The sequence below is a fragment of the Oppia nitens genome, unplaced genomic scaffold (assembly GCF_028296485.1).
Source record: "Oppia nitens isolate AA-2021 unplaced genomic scaffold, nextdenovo-longstitch-racon4-pilon3 scaffold1_pilon_pilon_pilon, whole genome shotgun sequence".
Classification (NCBI taxonomy): Eukaryota; Metazoa; Arthropoda; class Arachnida; order Sarcoptiformes; family Oppiidae; genus Oppia; species Oppia nitens.
This window is the reverse complement of record NW_026533199.1, coordinates 4,104,553-4,125,805: the sequence shown is the minus strand read 5'-3', so window position 1 is coordinate 4,125,805 and position 21,253 is coordinate 4,104,553. Positions and strand designations below refer to the sequence as shown.

Sequence of the window (21,253 nt, the reverse complement as noted above, 5' to 3'; positions counted from 1 at the left end):
AAAATAAAGTTCATTGCTTATGACTTTTTAGTGCTAATTACAGGCCCTTTACTATAGCACTGACACTAAAAGTGGGCGACCATTGATTGCAAGCGTTATGTTATTGCAATAATATTAACATTTTTGGCTCAAATATTGAGCTCATAAACAACAGGGACTCAGTATGTGATGTCTGTGCTGTTGAATGAGAGGACAGACATGAGAGAGACTGAAGTGAATCGGAAAATTTGTAGCATCCGTTCAGTCAAACTGTTGATTGCTATGTAAGAGACACACGACTACTCAGCTCAGGGATAGAAAGACCAGAGCGAAAATAAAGCCGACGACACGTGTGTCCATCAATGAAACACCAACTCATACTCCAAGAGTCCACACAAATAGAAACTGATGAGCAATGAGTATGAAGAGTGATGGGTCCCAATCTACTTGTGCTCAGCACTACTGGCAGTGTTTGTCCGTTAATAATAACAAGATTGCAGTGCAAATCGCAAACAATATATTATAATGATAGGCATAATATTGTATTTGTCATACGCTTTACGGCATACGATGTTAGGTATTATTTATTTGATTTAATCCAATGCTAACTATCATATAATTTTGATGCATATATTTTGTTAGCGTTTTTGTTAGCCGTCAACACATACATAACACATACATTAAAAGCTAACAAAACATTGTTTGAAATAAAGAAAATAAGTGAAACAAAAATATATTTTCATCGCATATATCAAAGTTGTGTTTCTCTCCTATTATTATTGAATTTAAGCGTTGGATGAATGCAATGTTGGATGAATACAATGTTGGATGAATGCAATGTTGCACATAATATAAATGTGAACTTATTGTTTAATATCGCATCTCCCGGTGCCTCAGTATTACCAGTGCTGACATATGAAAACCTCGTTTTTCACTGACATATAAGCTTATAATTTTGATTGTTTCAAAAAAATTTGCTACAAATTTACTACAACTTTGTTCACTATAATCATAATTCATATAAAATTTGTTACAACACATACTTTGCTCAATATATTAGCGCATTATATGTTATAATTCATGTGTAATAATATAAGAAAAGTCATTATTTTTCATATTTTGAATGAAAATAAATCTCTTTTTTCACATAACAATGACTCGTATTTATTGATTAAATATATCATTTGATGTCAATATCAGTCTTAATAATTTGATGCCTTGTTGTCTAAACTTTTGTGATTAGTTTTGGGTAATTTGATTCTCAGGTAATTTCCAAAACAAGGTATCATATTTCATATCAATACTACCGTCCCATTGACGGTACCTTTACATTCAATTATTATAGTAGATTCACACACACACACACACACACACACACACACACACACACACACACAATCTATGTTTCCAATTAAACAAAATATTTTTCTATAAATTGATATTATGATTTTAATCATATATTATTTTGTGAATAGGGATTATATTTAAACTTATTATTATTTTCCAATTGTTGTCTAAGTATCAAATAATGTTTTCCCAAACTATTTTATGTCATACTTTACTTTTTTCTGCGATACTGTAATACTTATCTTACAATTAATTAATTTTTATATGTATTATATATTTATTATAATTTCATAGTAAATCACATAAAAATTAATTCATAAACAGATCAAAAACAAGATATGAACTAAAAAGAAAAATGTTTTAATAATAACATGTTTTTAGATGATTTTGAAGGTATTAAGATTTTTTTTGTCAAAATAAGTAATAACTGGTTTATTGGAAACAAGTATTGATAACAATACCAATTTGTAGAATCAATAAATAAAATAATTAGTGATAAAACTGCTAAATGAATAATATGCTGAATAAATTGATTGTGAAGTACTGTATAATATAATATAATATAATAAAGTCCAAACACTTCCTATACTACTATATGCCAGTGCTTTCAGGCTCTCAAATGAGTCCGACACCCGCTGTTGTATCTTATAGTGTGCCTGTTGTGGACTAACAACACAAATACTAATACCAATAATAATAATAATTATTATAATAAATATAACACAAGTATTGGAAACTCTATGGCTATGAGATTCATGAGATGCTAATCACCACAAAAAAGAGAGTGTATTACCACACAGAGTATACTAAACATGAGAGCACAGGCAGCTTTTGATAGCTGATCCCAGGGGTAGCTTTAGTTTTCCCACAGAAAAGAGGCAAAAGACCGACAAATAAGGGCAGGGATTTTGGATTTGATGCTCAATATTGTGTATATTTTGATGGATATTATAATAATTATCAGATAAAGAGTACGTTTATTAGTTGATGTGTTCACGTGTTGCTATAAAAGCAATACTTTGATTACAAGAGCTGATAAGCTTATAGTTGTAATAAATATTAAGTATAAATGAGAGTATAGACGGAATGACACTCAAAAAATTATATTATTTAATAATAATAATAACAGTTAAATTTCAATTTAAACTACTGCCCAATAAATATAATAATAATACAATATATTCATAATTAATTAAAATCTCGTAAAATATATTGAAAACAATTTATTTCTAGTATTTATTATTATTATTATTAAGCATATCGTGTGAATTAATTCCAAACTAAAAATTATTTATATTTTCCTATATATCTGTCATTTTATAATGAACTCTAACTCTTAGATCTTTTTCATATCTAATTTAAATTTATGATTAAACAGATATTTTATTCTATGTTAAGGTTGTTTAATACACAAAAATTTCTGCATTTTTTAATAGACTAAATGTGATAACTTTGTTCAACACTTGATTTACTGTTTAGTAAAAAAAAATATTTGAATGCAGATCTCTGAGACATTTGTATGGATTGAATTCAAGTCACGAATTATCGCTCGTTATTACATTTTTAGCATTCAATTAAATATATATAAAGTATATAAAACTTTACTAATATAATGTGATATACACTTTTTAAAGTATTTTTTAAATATAGTGTATTTATTGATTAGTCCATAAAATTACGAGAGAAGGCATGAACTGCTTGCATACATGACTAACCCCTAACATGTAAAGCCGTGAGCTTATGTTATAGACTTCTCGTTAGATATCTTATGGTTCACCGCTAACTGAGTCGTGTTTCACTTGAAATTAACCCAATTATTTGTCGGACTTATATACATATATATATAGTTGTGATGAAGCATTCAATTAGTGGATGGCATCGTATGATTGTATACTCTAGTATAGTATGTGTGTGTATTGAGGCGTTTGTCGCCCTTAAGAAAAATTATCTGTTCATTAAACAAATAAATTTTTTGGTTATTTAAGTGCTGATACCAAAACCAGTGAAACAAAATCACTATTTGCTTGTTAGTCAATAGATCTGAATGTATGTATTTGTATGTCTTGTTGAGTCAAACTTGTGATACATCGTTGATATTGTGATGGATGTGTGATATTATATATAAAAAAAACTTATTGTTTTACTAATACATCGAGACATAACTAAAGACAATATAAGTTAGACTATAGAGTATATGTTAGATAATGTAATGTTGTTTGCAATTATTAATAATAGAGTTATAACAACGAAAATGTTGTCTCTATAGGAGATATATTAGAGAAAGCAATGGTAGAGAAAGTCTATAATTATTTACGGAATATGAATGAATGACCATTACTTTTGTTTGTTACTCTCATATATCCCTGTCCAACGTGACTGACCCTAACAAAGAGAGAGAGAGTGAGAGCACTGTTAGCCTTAATTATAGCCTTTAGTAAATGTTGTACATCTTTTAGTGACTCTTGTCTAATCCGTGACCCAACATATAACGGCAGCAAAAACGACAACTCATTTATTTCAACATATTTTCCGCTAACTATTTATCTATATTTTGTAAATAATAAATCATATAATAATAAATTAATCAAATTTTCTCACAACATATAATTTAAGCCTTATTTTCTTGTTGTTAACATTTGACTCTACTTTAATAGATAGTAATAAAAGTTTATTGCATATAATTTAGTCGCAAAATTGAATATTATTGATAATATGTGTCTATAATATTTTTACTCAACTACAATAGCTTACGATTTTAAATCATATTATTTATTAAATTTTGAGTATATAATAATCTGTTTAACATTATTAATCAATAAAACAAATTTAATAATTTATTTGTAAAGTCAAGTATAGTGTTGTATAAACTCTAGTTTATAATGTAATGGTATGAATCATATAATTGCTGAAATGAGATGACTGTTCTTTAGCCACTAAAAGGCCTAACGAGTCAATCGATATCTCCATAATCAAGGCTTTCCTCGTAAGTCACAGACAGATAGATAAAGACATCACTAAAAGCAATGAAAATATTACTGCAAACGAAGTGATCCGTTTGTTTTAATAGATGGTTATCTTCATTGAATGACTGTATGGATGAAGCGGTAAATTATAGCCAACTGTTAGTCAACTAAAAGAGATTTTGTAAGACAAACAAAAACTTTCGGTCAAAACGACAAAATCTTTCTTCACTAATGATGTCATGTCTTCCTACAAATCAAATCTAATAATAGGTCTCTTAAAGACAATTTATTTACAAATGTGGTAAAAGGCATCTCTAATACAATCATAATAATTGTTAAGTTTTGATAACAAACAAAAAACTTTGAAATCAAAATACAAAACTAAAAAGCTTTAAATTATAACTATTTTATACTCTATTATTTGAATCATTCAAAATATTGTTCACCATTTATCACTCAATTTTTAAAAAGCTTAAATTAAGTTTTTCAATACAATAATAAATTGGTTGAAAACGATATAGAAATATGACTTCAAAATTACACTACAATAACAATTTTAAAATAATTCATTAAATAATATTAAATAATTGAATAATTTTGTATTAAATCATTATATTTTATTGTTAACTGTTTAAAACATTAAATATAAATTTCTAAATAAACCAACAAATGTTGTTATTGTGTTTTGATTAAACTTAAAAAAGTTGCCCACTTAAATTTTTAACTAACTATTATATATGTAATAATATAAAGCATAATTGAAGTATATTAATCCACAACACAATTAATTTTACAATTTTTGCTATTGAAAGCAATTTCTAAAAATTATGCATTTTATATGCGGTATACTATAGTATTATAATTTATAAATGTATTAATATAATCATTTTTACAAATAAATACTGTACTAAATTTTAAAATCTTTATAAATTAGGATTGCGGCAAATTTATGATGAAAGGAATTTTCCAATAAAATTCCTTTTAATTTCTCCTAAAAAATAGTAAATTAATTTTTTTTCCTAAACCGTTACACAAGTGACCCTAAAATCAAAATCAAAATAATAATAATAATACAAATAGATATTATAGGAAAAATATGTGATTGCATGGAAATAATTAGATATTTTGAGAAAATTAGATAATGTATAACATGTGGTAAATTTAATTATATTATTAATTCAATGGTATTATATGACAATAAGGATAATTAGGAAAATATATTATTGGGAATTAACTTAACAATATTTAAATTTTATTTTGAAGTTATTTGTAGAAAATTAAGACAAATGTTAATTAATTTTATTTATTATTGTATTTTTCAAATCAAACAAATAATTTAAATTAATTAAAAAATTCATTAAAAATATATTGAAAATTGATTTTAAAAATGAAACGAAATGACTATTGATTATTAGTGACATCAATGGTCTCATTAATCGGTGGTTTCTCCAAAACATTGTCAATAAAACCTAATTGTTTTGCCTCTTCAGGACTCATGAAGCGATCCCTTTCCATACTTTCCTCTATCACTTCAATCGCTTGTTTGGTATGTTTGGCGTACAAACCGTTAATACGTTTCTTGAGTAATAAAATTTCTTCGGCGTGAATGCGAATATCGGTGGCCTGACCTGAGGCCTGACCCGACGGCTGATGGACCATAATTCGCGAGTTTGGTAACGAATGTCTCATCGACGGCTCGCCGGCGCACAGTAATAGACTGGCCATAGAGCAGGCCTGTCCCACACACCACGTGGCAATCGGTGGCAATATGTATTGCATTGTGTCATATATGGCCAGACCCGATGTCACAACACCGCCGGGACTATTGATATACAAATGAATCGGTTTCTTAGAGCTTTCCGATTGTAGAAATAGCAGTTGTGCGACAACTAGTGAAGACATATTGTCGTCAATCGGTCCCATCAAACAAATTATACGTTCTTTTAATAGTCTGGAGTATATATCATAAGATCTTTCACCTCTTCCGGACTGTTCCACCACTATTGGCACCAGAAATGATTGCGGAGATGACATACCATTGTGACCACTCCAGCAATTACTTTGTTGACGACACTGACCTACTGTTGAGGTCTTTGTGATCAACATATTGTTCAGGTTTGACCGCAACCCATGTCTAATCAGTTTCGTAAACATTATCCACCACTTAATCAATGTCTTAATTGATGAAAATGACAGCAAATGTATTAAACAAATTCAAACTTTTAAGTCAAACACAAAATGCAAAACAAATCATTGAAATCATGTGTTTGTCTTTGATATCAATGACATAACCAGTGCTGACATCCATCCAGTGATCGACAAAACATAAGTCACACAAAAATATTCATATATTTTGTAAACAATTTGTATTCAAAATAATAGTTGAGTTTTGAAGACATTATTAGTTATATCAACGCAAACATCACTTCTTTGAAAAGTAAGTATTAAATCATCACTTAATTGGTTACAAACAATCATTTGGTAATCATAATGACTATCCGTATCGTAACCAGTGGTCAACTATAAGCCGAACCCGAACTCGATATTTATAAAACCTTACGGCACTGTCCTCTTCTTCGGGCTAATGGGTGCCACTATTATTGGACATCAGTTATATATACGCTATAATACATCACCGCCGACACGACCACTGCTGGAGTTCGCCCGATGGACACTCAATAGGCGATGGTTTCCGAAGGAGTGATACTTTATATTTCAATAATAGGATTTCATTTTATTAATTGTAGAAAAAATGTTAATTATATATAAAATACTGTATTTAGTGATTAACTGATTATTATTATAAAAAATTGGTGTCAATTGAGAATCGAGTGATCTTTGATTAATGGTATCAATGATTCAAAACTGGTTTCAAAACATATTTTGATTGCCTTTTGTTTTTGAGACTCAAATGATTCACAAATTTCTTGATTGACACAAACTATTGTCGATTTGTTTGTCTCTAAACTTAATAAATACTTTTCAATTGATTCGTACAATGATTTTATATTGTCTTTGATTGCAATCAATTCGGTGACCATTTCTTGATTAGTCTCTAAATTCTTCGACAAAGTACTGAATTTTTTTCAAATTAATATTTTTTAAATAAATAATTCATTTAAGACATGCTTTTATAAAATATTTTACTCAATGATGGCCTCAAATGAAGAGACGGCAAAAAATGGTGAAAACGATCGCTTGAATCCCATGTCAAATGACATCTGAAGAGCTTTATCTTTGCCTTCTTGTATACCATCTCTGAAACCATCCTTTGTTTAAATAATAAATATTTAATTAAAAAATAGTAATTAATAACAAAAATAAAATATTATATCAAACTTTTTCAAAGTTATCATTTAAACGGTTCCACTCTTTTGAGGCTAACTCCAGATCTTCATTATCGCTGTCGTTATCATTAAAAATATCACTCATCCTATCGTTTGACAAACTTTTGTTGAAATAAATAAATAAATAAATAATTAAAATATTATTGTATTTTAATAAAAATGAAATCAATTTTATTAGTGATAATAATGTCTTTGAAATTGTCTAACAAAATGTGTAACAATAGTATCGACACATTGTTTGCGGTAATCAATGACAACACAAACTTCAATACTATTACTACAAATCAAAGCCATTATAACCCCTAAACTGTTTGAATGACATTACATATGATATTAATATAATAATATTGTTTAACATTTTGTGTTACTTTTATTAAAGCGTAACGATATATATGAATGAATTGTTAAAGCATTGCATCGTTTGTTTTGTGACCAGAGTTTCGGTGATAATGATTGTGAAGATTGACATCAAATGTGATTGTATTTAATAGTCGTTTCAAACCATTTTATTTGAGACAATTGTTCATCAATTAATTGTCGACAAACATCTGCTTTTGTTTGCTCAAGAAGTAAACTATAGACCTGTTATCAACAATGGATATAATGCGACCAAAGTTGACCCGAATCGGCGATTTCTGTTTCAGACGACTTGATATTGTCAACGATGGTGTCATCGATGACTATAATAACGATCATACGTTTTGTATCAACAACTTTGATGTGACCGCCGATGACATTAAGTGTGAAAATATGAATGACTCGAAATGCAAATCAAATGATACAAAGCCATCGATTGATGTGTTGGAAGCCATGGAGTCCGATGAGGACGACGACCAGATTATTGTCATCGATGGACGCTTTAGACTTAAGATGAATGTATCCAAAATGTTTCACAGATTTATTATTGGCGAAAGAGGTCTTAATCTTAAGCGTATTGAGTCTTATACCAGAACTCGTATAAATATACCGAAAGTAAATGTCAAGAGTGACGAAGTGGTGATCACTGGAAATAATAAATTAGATGTAAAAGACGCTAAGCTTCGTATTAATGAGATTGTGATGAAATCACGACAAAAGACAGATTTCACACATTTTGTGTCCATTCCTTTCAATGATAAGTTGATTATTGAAGAGTTTGATAGATTCCGAACACAAGTGATAAATGACAATCAAAATCATGGCATTGAAGACGAGTTATTTCAAAGTAGATCTAAACTACACTTAACTGTTGTCCCGCTTTTGTTGAGCGACCAAAATGACAGAGAAAAAGCCACACAAATACTTGACAATTGTCTTCGTAATGTCATAAAACCATTGACTGGCGGACAACCTATTGGTGTCCAACTTAAGGGCATTGACTATATGAATGACGATCCGACACAAGTGAATGTGTTGTACGCAAAAGTTGTCGACATGTCTGACAATAAATGCTTGCAAACCATTGCTGACCACATCTTTGATTCATTTGCCGAAAGTGGACTAATAAGTGGAGCAAAGCATGAATTTGATAGAGTCAGTGGTGGCGCTAAAGTCAAACTACACGTAACTTTGATGAACTCCAAGTTTAGACTCAAGACATACGGTCAGCAAAGAGATTGGCGAAGAAATCAACCAAAAAGACAAACGTTTAACGCAACAAATGTATTGAAACAATTTGGTGACTATTGTTTCGGTCAAATAGACGTTAAATCTATTGAAATATCCGATAGACACTCAAACAAAGGAGTCGACGGTTATTATTCTCATTCATCGAGAATAGAGTTTTGATTTTATTTTTTTTTCTAAATTTTTAAGTTTTAAATCTATAACTAATTAAATATTTAATTTTAAATCTTTATATTTCCACATATTTTTTATATAATTTGTTAATTTATTTTTTATAGAAGTTTATTTAATTTATAATTATCGTAATTTTCACTTAAGTTACTTAAGTAAAAAATACTTACCGATAATTGTATAATTAATGTCAAATTTTATTTAATACATTACCGATAAAATAGAGTGCTATAGAGAAATAAGTGCTCTATAGATGTATGTCCTGGTGTTAAAAATTTTTTCAATTTTTGCTATTTAATTAAACAATTAGTTACATAAAATATGCCAATAAATGTTGACAATTATTATCTTACCGGTAATGTATATTTTATTTTTTTTTATTAAAAGAGGATAACATAAATAATAATAATTTTATTAATAACAAAATAAATAAATTAAACAATATAACACATCTATAATAATTGTGTATCAATACATTATATAAAATATGCAAATATTTTAAACAACAATTATATCACAATAACTTTAATCACTGTTCACAGAATGGGAATCATTGTTTGGTTCCGATTGAATATCTTTTAATAATTGTATTAAATTAATTAACCCGAATATGAATCCCTGATCGGGTCCATTGTTATCAGTGTGATTAGCGTCTAAATTGTTATCTAAATTGGTATCTAAATTGGTGTTTGACTGGTAAACAGTGTGAGCGAAATCAATGATTCGGATGTCCACCAAATTAGTATTGTTTTGACAATTGTTTCGATCAAAGCTTCCCTCATAAATGATAAGCAATGAAGTTGTATAGAAACGGAAGTAATTCAAGTTTTCAATGACTGCCAACAGTTTCTCCAACTTTTCAATCATTAGACCAATTAATATAACTTTTGATTGGCTATCCATCTGAAGAAATGTTTTCATTGTCTTCAAAAATCCTTCGGTTGTTAGAGTTCTTCCGTAGTATTTATTGTGACAAATAAAACGATCGGAACTTTTGTTGTAAACCTTTTTTTTATATTTATATATACCGTAATGTTAATTATAGACAATTGATTGTTAAAATATAAAGCCACACAAATCTAATTATATAAATACCTGAACACCAGTAATCCTAAGACCAAGAGATCCAGACGTAGTTTTAGATACTTTGATTGTATGACTTAATATTTTGGACTCATTAGCAAAGTCATCGTACTGTCGGACACCCATTTTGATGTCCATAACACACGGAAACTTGTAATTATATGTTAGGTTTTCCAACAAAAGAAATTCTATAAAATTTGATGACAAAATATATTATTATATAATTAATTAATTACATCATTAAATTTATCTCATTTACTACTACTTCTTCTATTAATTTTTTCAGTTTCTTTAAAAGCAGACATTGTCCTCAATATCCATGGATTGTGTATCTTTGTCTCGCACTTATTGGTGACTTCTTTCTCAATATAATGATTTACATTTTCGAAACAATGATTGCATTCAATGTGTGGTAAATCATGATCTGTGACACCATTGCTTTCAATTAGGAGATCACCACTAGGTTTACATAATTTAATTCTGAACTTATTTTTCTGTTGACTTTTGTCCTCTTCTGGACAATTGTTTGGCTGCTTAGCAGTGATTGTTAGATATCCATCAGAGCTCTCCGTTAAATAGACTTCACTTATACCACGAAACTCAGGCACAAATGGTTTCAATTGAGGCGGAAGTGTTTCATAAAATGTCAGTTCCCGGGAATTGATTGGTTTACAAATGGTTTGTCCGAACACCAGTATAGAGCTCCGGCCGCCCACCTGATGGATGAATGGCTCCAATGTTATTACATTTTCATCTGCCATTGTGTCAACCATTGATGTCTTAAGTTTTTAAAATAATAAATAAAATAATAATTTATTTTTAAATGAATACAAATAATTACTGTATATTATATCTAATTACTTTAAATAAATTAATTTAAATTGATTATCTTATAAAAAATTTAAATCGGCAAAAAAGATCACTTTTTATAGTAGAAAAATAAATTAAAATTTTATATTTTAAATACATAAAAAATTATAATATTAATAAATAATAATTTATCACGTATATTTTATAGAATTCAATTGTACTGGATAAAATGTGCTCAAAATTAATATTAAGATAATAATGTAATGAAATATTGATTAATATGTTGGCTAAAGTTAAAACAAGGTGGAGAAATAAAATTTTATAATATATTAATAAACTTAATACTAAAATATTTTTTTTAGTAGATTTTCTCTTAACAAATCAATAATCATATCGTCATTAAACAATATCAAAATTACCAATAAGTTATGTATTGCGTCAATAGTGGTATCATTTTAGCCTACATTACATTATGAAATATACGTATAAATTATTTAGGATTACAGAGTCGAGTGTTTGAAAACAATTTCAACAAAAAAAAAGATTAAACTTAATTAACCAAATGTTGATAATAAACGGCTCATTCAATGCCATTGGAGTTAATATGTCATAAATGTTGTAATACATTAATGTTTTAATTATTAATTTAATTCAAACAGAGAAATTATTTGTTAAAAATTTTAATGTATTTATTTTATCTGATTATTTATAATTTTAGGTTATTTAAACACTAACGCTAACCTCTAAAAAATAATTTTCTTTCTTAAGTTATTTATTATATTGTATATATAAATATACTAATAAATAATACTGTAGTATATACAGTAAATATGTATAAACACTTATTATATTTTATCCATTTCTATGAATGTATTGTTATTACAATATAATTACAGTAATAATATTCATCTATTTATTAACAATTTAAATTGTAAGACATATCATGTGAACTATAAGAGTACCAATAAAATAATCACCAATTAACTTATATCAAATTATATTAATTGTGTTTATTAGTTAGTTTAGATTGGCTTAATATGTTATTTTAGTGATATTAATAATTATAAAAACTTGATTACAATTATTATGAAAGCATAACTATGACAAATGTGATAAGTTTTCAGTACAACATATGTTATATATATAATTGTATTTTATTATAAAATAATTCATTAATAGATCCCAAATCTATTAAAATATTTACTTTAGTCTAATTTCAAATAAAAATTTAAAAACAAACCTTAAAATATCATAACATTTTAATTGGCAAATGTTATGGGATTTAAATTTGAAATGAAAAACAAATATTAAGTATAATACTGTATAATATATTTGACATTTTGAATAGATTGTCGTCTTTATAAACATCATCATTAAAAACTATGTTTTTATATAAATATTTTTATGTTAATATATACAAGTTTTTATTACATAATAATAAATTTTATGATATTTTAAATATTAACAAAATATAAATTTAGTAATAAAGTTAACAAAATAACAGAGGTCAAAGTTCAACAAATTTATTTATTTATGTATAAAATGAGTGTAAAGAGAAAATTTGATTAAATAATTTTCAACTATTTACTGACTGATATAAAATATATTTAATCAGTTAAATCAACACCGATATGATTAGTCAATTGACAATAATATTATACAGTATTTCATGTGATTATTATAATCGCCACAAAAGTTATTATCGTATTTATGTATATAAATGTTTGCATTTAAAACAAAATGTTTTTGTCATTCATTTGATGACAATTTTTAAATGCAATGCAATGACAGTGTAAATGACATTCAATGGTATTGTATTGTATTGTAGAGCATGTGTTGAGTGTATGGCATTGGGAGGAAAGGGAGTCTCAGTGATGCCATCCCAATGTCATCCCACACACACACAAACAGTTGCACAGTCTGTCTGTCAGTCTATGTAATGGCCGTACAAATGACTGTTGAAGACATGAGTGTATCGTTGATACATATCTTTGATATGTTTGCCGTATAGTTATATTCAGTGATAATCTGTTGTCGTAACCATTGACTGTACTATTAATTGTCGTCAATTGTATCATCAAATGGCACCCAATTTGTGATCAATTGTCTTAATACGTCAACCCATTTGTTGTCTTTTCTCTTTCACATACTTTCTCTTCGTCAACAACTGTCTCGTCAGCTGTTATTTCAGTCATCTTTGAATCGTTATCTCAAGCAATCAATCATCACATTCATTGATATTACAAGTAGTGGTAATTACAAGACAGCTATTAAACGTTAATTTCATATTAATTGTATCGTCAGTTGAGAGCGACGCTTGTGTTGACACAATTGACGCGACCGACGGTTGCGGCTCAACGTATCTAATGGTCAAAGAGAAACCAAACTCTACCCGAACTTATGATGAGGACGGCTTCAGAAGGAGAGCCGCATGTCTTTGTGTTAAAGATAAAGACGAAAATGAGGTAAAGACTGACCACAGTTGACATTCGGAGACAATTGTTTGTAATTTAAATTTTATTTTGATTATAGATATTACTAGTGACCAGTAGTCGAGCACCCGATCGTTGGATTGTTCCGGGTATGACATAATATTGTTTATTTAATTGTCATATTTATTGGAATCTATATAAAAGGCGGAGGCCTTGAACCCGATGAAGACCCGAGCACTGCGGCCATTAGGGAGACCATAGAAGAAGCCGGGGTTAAGGGTATACTTAGACGATGTTTGGGCACATTTGATGTATGTTTTTGTTTTTTAGTTTGTCTTAATCAATACAAAATGATAATCTGTTTATATCTGACAGAATCCCGAACGTAAACACAGGACATCCGTATTCATAATGCAAGTGACCGAAGAACTTGAAGAATGGGAAGACTCTGAGAGTAAGATTTTTGATTAATAAACGATTAATAATTTACAATACATTTTATTGATAATTAGGTCGTAAGAGGGAATGGTTTACAGTTGAAGAGGCATTAAGACTTCTGGAGAGCCACAAACCCATTCAAACAACTTATGTGAAACTTCTTGTCAAAGATACAAATCTGATGCCATCGTAGCGATGGACACACATTAGCTAACATATTAGCTTATGATTTGATTTTGTTTTTAATATACTTTACTTGACTTTAAGGTCTTCTCTTATAAATGTTTTTATTAATACTGTATTATTATTATCAATGATATTATTATTATAAGAGATTCATAGATTTATTACAGATGTTATCTATGAATACATTATATGCAGTATATATTAATATTAATATACAGTATATTCAAAATGTATTATAAGTTATAATATAAGGTTTATCTTTAACCAATTGGTTCAACAATTTAAATCAAATAGTTTTTTTTATTAAACGCCACATTAAATGAACCATTATTTGTGATTCACATCAGTTTTTATCAATTAATTGTACAAACAATTTAGTTGATCATAAAATTTTAAATGTCTACACATTTGTGGCTCAATTACCGTAAATAACATGTATTATAATAAAAGCTCTGATTAATCAAATCAGATCTTAATTTATCTATAAAAAAAATAGTACATAAAATTTTTATTTACAATGTACTAAATTTTTCAGATAACAAGTAATTAATTGTTTTAATCAATTTAATAATTGTCTCAAATTATACAACCCATAAACGATCTGGTCATTTCAATTTATTTAATTTCAATTTACGATAAGTATATAGTTTGTAGTATTAAACTTTATTTCACTTTTATATAGATTAATTATAGGCCATTTTATTGGAAATTATTATATACTAAGTAGTTAACTATAATTGATACTTTAAATATTAATTTAATTTTGAATTTTTTCTTTGATTATCTTATTATTAATAATTACCGGTATTGTAATTTTTATTTACACACACACACACACACATATATATATATATATATGAAAATTGTTTAATTATTATTATTATTGGTTTGCAAGGTTTCCAAACAAAAACAAATATAATAAATTAATTATTTGTAAGGATGTTATCTATAATGAATTGTAAATAATGTGTAACACAGATACAAAAACATAACTTTTTTATTGTGATTTTGATGGAGAGCTTATATGTCATATAATGTTTTTAAATAATATTTATTTGGAAGTTATTATTGAGATTATAGTTTAAATATAAATATATATAAATAATTATAGTATTAAATGAACTATTAATATCATATTATAAATTTTATTATAATACAAAATATTGTTAACATGAAAATTAAAATTGTTATATTAACTTTAATATTAATTTATTAATATTGTAATACAAAATTATGTTATATTTGAAAGATTTTTTGCATAAGATTTATAATATGATTCTAAGTATTATTTAATTAAATTTTACAAATTATTAAAATATCATTTATAAAATAGTTGTTTGAATAGTTTTTAAGAGATAATGTGTACTTGTTTTGTATGTATGTTTTAGATTTAATAATATAATAATAATAATAACAAGAATACTACTAATAATTATAATAATAACAATATAACAATAATTATTATAATAATAGCTAAATTAATATTTAATAATTTTGATTATGACGTGTTAATTAATTTTTAAAAAACAAAAATTTCAGATAATAAATGATATAACAGATTTTTGTTTCATTTATATTTTATTTCTATAACTTTTATCAAAAGTTTATATCTAAATTAAATAATGATTATTATTATTAATCCATTAAAAATTTAGGACAACTTAATTAGTATCTTTAATAATATAACTTAACTTATTACTAATTAAAATATTAATATTTAACATTTACAGTGATTTAAAAGTAACAATTTTATGATTATATTTCATATTAAAAATAACATTTGATATTATTTAGTGAATTTATATACAATATTACATTACATTATATTCAAAAATGAGTCAAAACTAGTGGTTTAATCAAAAGTATGTTCAAAGAGTGGCTCTCTATATACAGTATATACAGTACTTATGTTTAACCGATTCTCAAAGTTTAGGTTAGGGTTAGAGCAGAGCATACATACACTTAATGAATGAATGATTAATTCAGTTGTGTTTAGTGTCGCCCCAAATGCTACTCCACTGCAAAGCTTATCCTAAATGAGACACTCTCTGTATCGACAGATACGGCACTAAAGAGAGTGAGTGTTAGAAACAGTGAGTGAAACAGCAAAATGTCAGCAAAAAAGACAGATTCTATCGATTGTTATATTGTTTGTATGGAAACACATACTTATCTCTTACTGTTTATGCTCTCAATCAGTAATACTGCTTATGTGTCGTACAATATAAGCATCGATTGCTATAAGCATTCAAATAATTATAAATAGTGTTCACTCTGTTTAATCAGTCTTTGGTTTCTTTATGTAAACAGTTATTTATTTTTTTGTAGCCAATGTATAGTCACAAACAATTGATACAATAATTTACTAAATAATTAAATTTATTAAAAAAAGAAATAATGTTTAAAATGTAAAAATTAAGAAAATTTGTGTGTTGTTTAAGAAAACGGGATATTCATATTAACTACGATGACAATGATTTGGCAATTATTATGCATTTATATATTTGTGTCACTTTTGACAGGTTTGCAAACAATATTTGTTATATATTTCATGTATCAAACATATCAAAATGATCAAAATTGTAATCATTAGGATGTATATTAATAATAATTAACGTATCTTTATAACTACAGATAAATGTTGGACGCATTTGGTTATTGATTTGGAGTCAGAGCCGGAATCTAAGCTTTTCTTACAAGACATTGAAAGATCACCGGAAACAGAGACCAGTTCACAACAAACTGATATCAAGTAATTAAAACATTAATTATATTTAATTAGTTGTATTATTATTAATATTTAAGTGATTTTGTGTGCTAATACAATACAGATCAATATATTATTTGTATAATTATATAAATGCAGTATCACTAAATTATTTTAATTTTATAAAACATAATTATTATGAAAAAATAAATTTACTTTAAATATGGATTATTTTATTTGTGATTAAATATTTAATTTGATATTCAATATTTAATACAATATAAGTATGTTTTATCAAAATTAATGCTATATCTCTAATATTAATATTTAACGAACACAAATATACTGCTATGAAATTATCCTTTAATTTACCCCAAAAAATATTAATAGTATTACTATATCTATAAATATTGTATAGCAGTTATTAGATTATACAGTATTTAAGTTACCAAATGTCATAATTAAATAAAAATTATTAAAAATATCAAAATTTAATCTTTAAACTAATTACATAATAATAATAAATATTTACTTAGTTTTTAACATCATACACTTATAAAATCTTTAAAAATACACATTAATAAGTTTGTAATTAAATTAAATTATTACATAAATTAATATATTAAAGTCTAATTTAATATAAAATAAAATATTATATATGAATTATAGATATATTATATTTAAATTTTTTAAAATATTTAAATATTAAAGATATATTTAAGTAATAATTATGAAAATTATTTAAATCCATATAATTGATGGATAAATACTGTAATATATAATATATTTTATTATAAAATTTATGATAAATGTACTCAAATGACAGGTTCTTTGCATTGGTTCAGCCGTCGAGTTCAGTATCAGTCAGAGCTAATTACGGTCCGCTAACTGTCAGACAGACTATATATCCCTCCTATTGGTCAGACATACCTACAAATCCCAGAAAGAATGAGTCATCCATTAGTAATGGCATTCAGGAAATGGTATCACCCGTTAAAGCTCCGGCACTTAATAGAGAGCTATCGGCACACTTAGTCACTCGTGAGGTTCGTCGCAGTAATCCTGTACTACGGGTGCTCTTCTATGCCTCACATACTACAGACTTTACACAAAGAACTAGAATTGATTACATCGACAAAAAGATTTGTGCCGCTGTTGTAGTCCAATACCATAAGGAACGTCTAACCGGCACATGTAGTCCAAGTAAGACTAGAGAAGGTGCCTGTTTGGCCGAGATTACTCTACCATCATCATATTGGCCACCAATTGATATCAATGGTTCACTACAGAAGCAACAAAAGGCAACCATAGCTAAAGTATATTATGCTATAACACATAGCGATCATTGCACTGAAGGCTCAGTCATTACAACATCTGATGCCAATTCTTTAGCTTTGAATTTCTTATCAGACGTCTCTTTAGTTCCATTCCGTGGCAGTTATGAAGAAATTACTAACGATAATGTGGTGACAATTCTCATACCACAAGAACCAGTTTATCCCAATTCAAAGATTTACATTCCCGTAAAATTTACTTACAATCCCGAGTATCCGATTGCGGCGTTCAGTCTTAGGGTTCGCGTCAAGAGTGGCGTCAGAATACTTGGCGCACAACTGTCTCATTCAAACAGATTATGGCAGTTGAGTACTGAAGTCAGTCCCAAACAAAATATGGCTACCGTTACGGCATTTTTACGAGACTTTGACGTACAACAAGATAGCGATTCTGTTACGGATGAGTTGTTGGAAACGTCTTCACAAGATGTGTATTCATGGCTTTTAGAAATAGATGAAGAAGTGGACATCAATGAAGGCGGAAGAACTGTTTGGCAACTTTTATATGTTTCAGAGAATTCAGTTGCTGTCAAACAAGACTTTGAGAAAGAGTCGGCCAAACTATCCTCAAGACTTGATATTCAAAAAGATAATGTGTTGGATGTATTGGCGATAACTAAATCTCATCAGTTGCTAAATACAGCTCTGTTGACTGGAAGACAGGTCTCACATGCAATGCGTATATATATGGTTAGTGCCGTCGGACGTATTAGTGATATAACTCTTCAGTCTTCATGTCAATCGGCTGATGAGTCAATACTCAAAGTGTCGCCTTCGTGTACATCAGTCTATTTAGATGGAAGTGAGGTCAGAGGTGACCAAAATGCTACAATTCTTATGAAATATGGCGGCACTTCATATCAGAAAAATTTTGTCGTTTGGAGACCAGAACTGCCAATTGATATTAGAGTTGAAGATCAAAAGTTAAGTCAAATAAAGAGTTGGAAAACACAATTGAAACGCAAACATAATTTATTTACCAGTGATGAGGAACTAAGTGGTGATGAATCCATTGATAACCATTTAAAGTCAAACTCAAATAAAAATGATTACATTGACACTAAACATAACTACACGCCCTGTCGACCCCGGTTTCAACAAACTAGAGTGGAAATGTATACTAAATTTTTTAGTACTGACCATAACTCTGGTAGAGAGGCCTCACTATTGAGTCGAAAAGTTTCTGTTAAAGTAACTCATCTATTGATGCCTTATATTAGAGTATCTGATCCCAAAGTATTGAACTTAAGAGGCAATATTATTGAAGGTTTAAGTGTTGGTTTATCTGAAGTACAAGTTGTATCTCCGATTACGGGCCAATTAATGGGCTCTAAAGAGATCCGAGTGGCGTCTGATAAGGAGACAATCACTTCCATTGATGTCAAAGTAGTTACCGGTTTGGAACTTGAAGTCAAGCCATATATACCGTATAGTACTGTATGGATGGCAAAGACAACTCTATTGGATAAGTTGAACACTCAATATCAAGAAGGACTTCTTGACGTTAAACTGCATTTCTCTGACTCGACATCAGTAGATCTTTCAGATATATCTGCTTCTGATTATAACCTTTCAATTGATACATTTGATGGAACAGTTGCAGTGGCTCCCAATACAGGTCTCTATCCTAGAGTAATAGCAATTGGTGCGGGCAAAGGTCAATTATTATACTTATCTCTTGAAGTATCCAATATATGTCATCGCAAAAAAACCCAACCGTTAGCTCTTAAGTATATTAACGTAAACGTCGACTTTATGATCCCTTCTCTACAAAATGATGCCTTCAATTATCGTAAAAATAATGGAGTTATGAATACTAGTCAAACACCCATAACTGACATTCAATATTTGAGTAGTAAAGAAAAGGTAGTTCCCAATCAATACGTGACAATTGGCAAACCCATCACAAGAAAATCCAATATAAATATGGCTAACATTGAGATTGGAATCTATAGTTTCTTTGCTATTTTTGGTATCTCTTTACTAATTATTGCTGTTTTATACCGAGTATTGGGTCGCGCAAAGGCACCTCCAGAAGCAGTTACAACAACACGTATCGCACCGATAACTTCGAGTAATAGACCAATAGTGGCCAACGCTAATGAATGGGTTTGGTTAGGAAGGGCTACTCTCGAGAGGAATTCGTTGGGAACTAAAAAGCCAACCATTTCTCAAAAAGATCTCAACGGAAATATCTCTGATAATTGTGAAGAAAAAAACAAACTTTTGTCAGAACCAGTTTGTAAGTCAATAAAAATCAATATTAAATATTATAATCTATTATATTATAATAATTTCAATTTAATTCAATAATACATTAATGTTTTTGAATTTAGCCAACCGTTTAAGTGAATTGTCATTTGCCGGTTCCGATATCAGTATAAGGATCACAACAAATCCTAATCTTGTCGATGATTGCGAACCAATGGACGAAACCGAAGACAGCGAACAGAATCAAACTCAACCACTTATCTCAAGACATATGGCATCCAAACAAAGCTATATGACAACAGTACATCCACCAGTTCCACTTCAACCACCAGTGCCGGCACGCAAAACAAGACACCTTCCCAGCAAATATACTACATATTCAAAACCACCACCGATACCACCGCACCGTAACATTCAAAACCTTAATGAACTCAACGGCTCAAAGCCTCCTCCAGTACCGCCTCATCGAGCTATCGGAGTCACTAAACGATGGAGTAATCCTCAGCCATTGGCAGCAAACCTTAGGGTTGATTTGCCCGCTAATAGAGTTAAGAAATGCAACCGAAATGATAATAATGATAATTTAGATTACAATCAATTACTGGAATATTTTGATAGTCTTAAAGAGTCAAATGCTTAG

General features: G+C 28.4%; 6 protein-coding genes across 8 annotated transcripts; 3 read left to right on the top strand and 3 right to left on the bottom strand.

Moving 5' to 3' along the window:
* Nucleotides 1-5,690: 5,690 nt before the first annotated feature.
* On the bottom strand, nucleotides 5,691-6,720 carry LOC128966298 (ATP-dependent Clp protease proteolytic subunit, mitochondrial-like). The gene has a single exon (XM_054313144.1). The coding sequence runs from the start codon at nucleotides 6,441-6,443 to the stop codon at nucleotides 5,691-5,693; it is 753 nt and encodes a 250-aa protein (XP_054169119.1). The 5' UTR covers nucleotides 6,444-6,720.
* A 317-nt stretch (nucleotides 6,721-7,037) lies between these two features.
* On the bottom strand, nucleotides 7,038-7,837 carry LOC128952880 (protein YAE1 homolog). Its single transcript, XM_054298337.1, has 3 exons — nucleotides 7,629-7,837; nucleotides 7,437-7,558; nucleotides 7,038-7,364 (listed from the first exon to the last, which is right to left on the bottom strand). Exons 1-3 carry the CDS (start codon nucleotides 7,719-7,721, stop codon nucleotides 7,106-7,108), a joined length of 474 nt encoding a protein of 157 aa, XP_054154312.1. The 5' UTR covers nucleotides 7,722-7,837; the 3' UTR covers nucleotides 7,038-7,105.
* A 180-nt stretch (nucleotides 7,838-8,017) lies between these two features.
* On the top strand, nucleotides 8,018-9,403 carry LOC128966297 (activating signal cointegrator 1 complex subunit 1-like). Its single transcript, XM_054313142.1, has one exon. It carries the CDS (start codon nucleotides 8,231-8,233, stop codon nucleotides 9,401-9,403), a length of 1,173 nt encoding a protein of 390 aa, XP_054169117.1. The 5' UTR covers nucleotides 8,018-8,230.
* A 210-nt stretch (nucleotides 9,404-9,613) lies between these two features.
* On the bottom strand, nucleotides 9,614-11,779 carry LOC128952071 (inositol hexakisphosphate kinase 3-like). Its single transcript, XM_054297404.1, has 4 exons — nucleotides 11,725-11,779; nucleotides 10,761-11,274; nucleotides 10,508-10,683; nucleotides 9,614-10,417 (listed from the first exon to the last, which is right to left on the bottom strand). The coding sequence occupies exons 2-4, from the start codon at nucleotides 11,266-11,268 to the stop codon at nucleotides 9,938-9,940; spliced, it is 1,164 nt and encodes a 387-aa protein (XP_054153379.1). The 5' UTR covers nucleotides 11,269-11,274; nucleotides 11,725-11,779; the 3' UTR covers nucleotides 9,614-9,937.
* A 1,300-nt stretch (nucleotides 11,780-13,079) lies between these two features.
* On the top strand, nucleotides 13,080-14,511 carry LOC128951969 (diphosphoinositol polyphosphate phosphohydrolase 1-like). Of its 3 annotated transcripts, none has more exons than XM_054297283.1 (6): nucleotides 13,080-13,551; nucleotides 13,610-13,770; nucleotides 13,838-13,886; nucleotides 13,942-14,048; nucleotides 14,113-14,191; nucleotides 14,250-14,511. In XM_054297283.1, exons 2-6 carry the CDS (start codon nucleotides 13,672-13,674, stop codon nucleotides 14,366-14,368), a joined length of 453 nt encoding a protein of 150 aa, XP_054153258.1. In that variant the 5' UTR covers nucleotides 13,080-13,551; nucleotides 13,610-13,671; the 3' UTR covers nucleotides 14,369-14,511. The 3 variants fall into 3 exon arrangements, with proteins under 3 accessions (XP_054153258.1, XP_054153257.1, XP_054153256.1); XM_054297282.1 differs by having other exon boundaries at nucleotides 13,080-13,557; XM_054297281.1 differs by having other exon boundaries at nucleotides 13,080-13,770.
* Nucleotides 14,512-16,631: 2,120 nt separating this feature from the next.
* On the top strand, nucleotides 16,632-21,253 carry LOC128966296 (transmembrane protein 132E-like). Its single transcript, XM_054313141.1, has 4 exons — nucleotides 16,632-16,883; nucleotides 16,996-17,113; nucleotides 17,895-20,644; nucleotides 20,739-21,253. Exons 1-4 carry the CDS (start codon nucleotides 16,829-16,831, stop codon nucleotides 21,251-21,253), a joined length of 3,438 nt encoding a protein of 1,145 aa, XP_054169116.1. The 5' UTR covers nucleotides 16,632-16,828.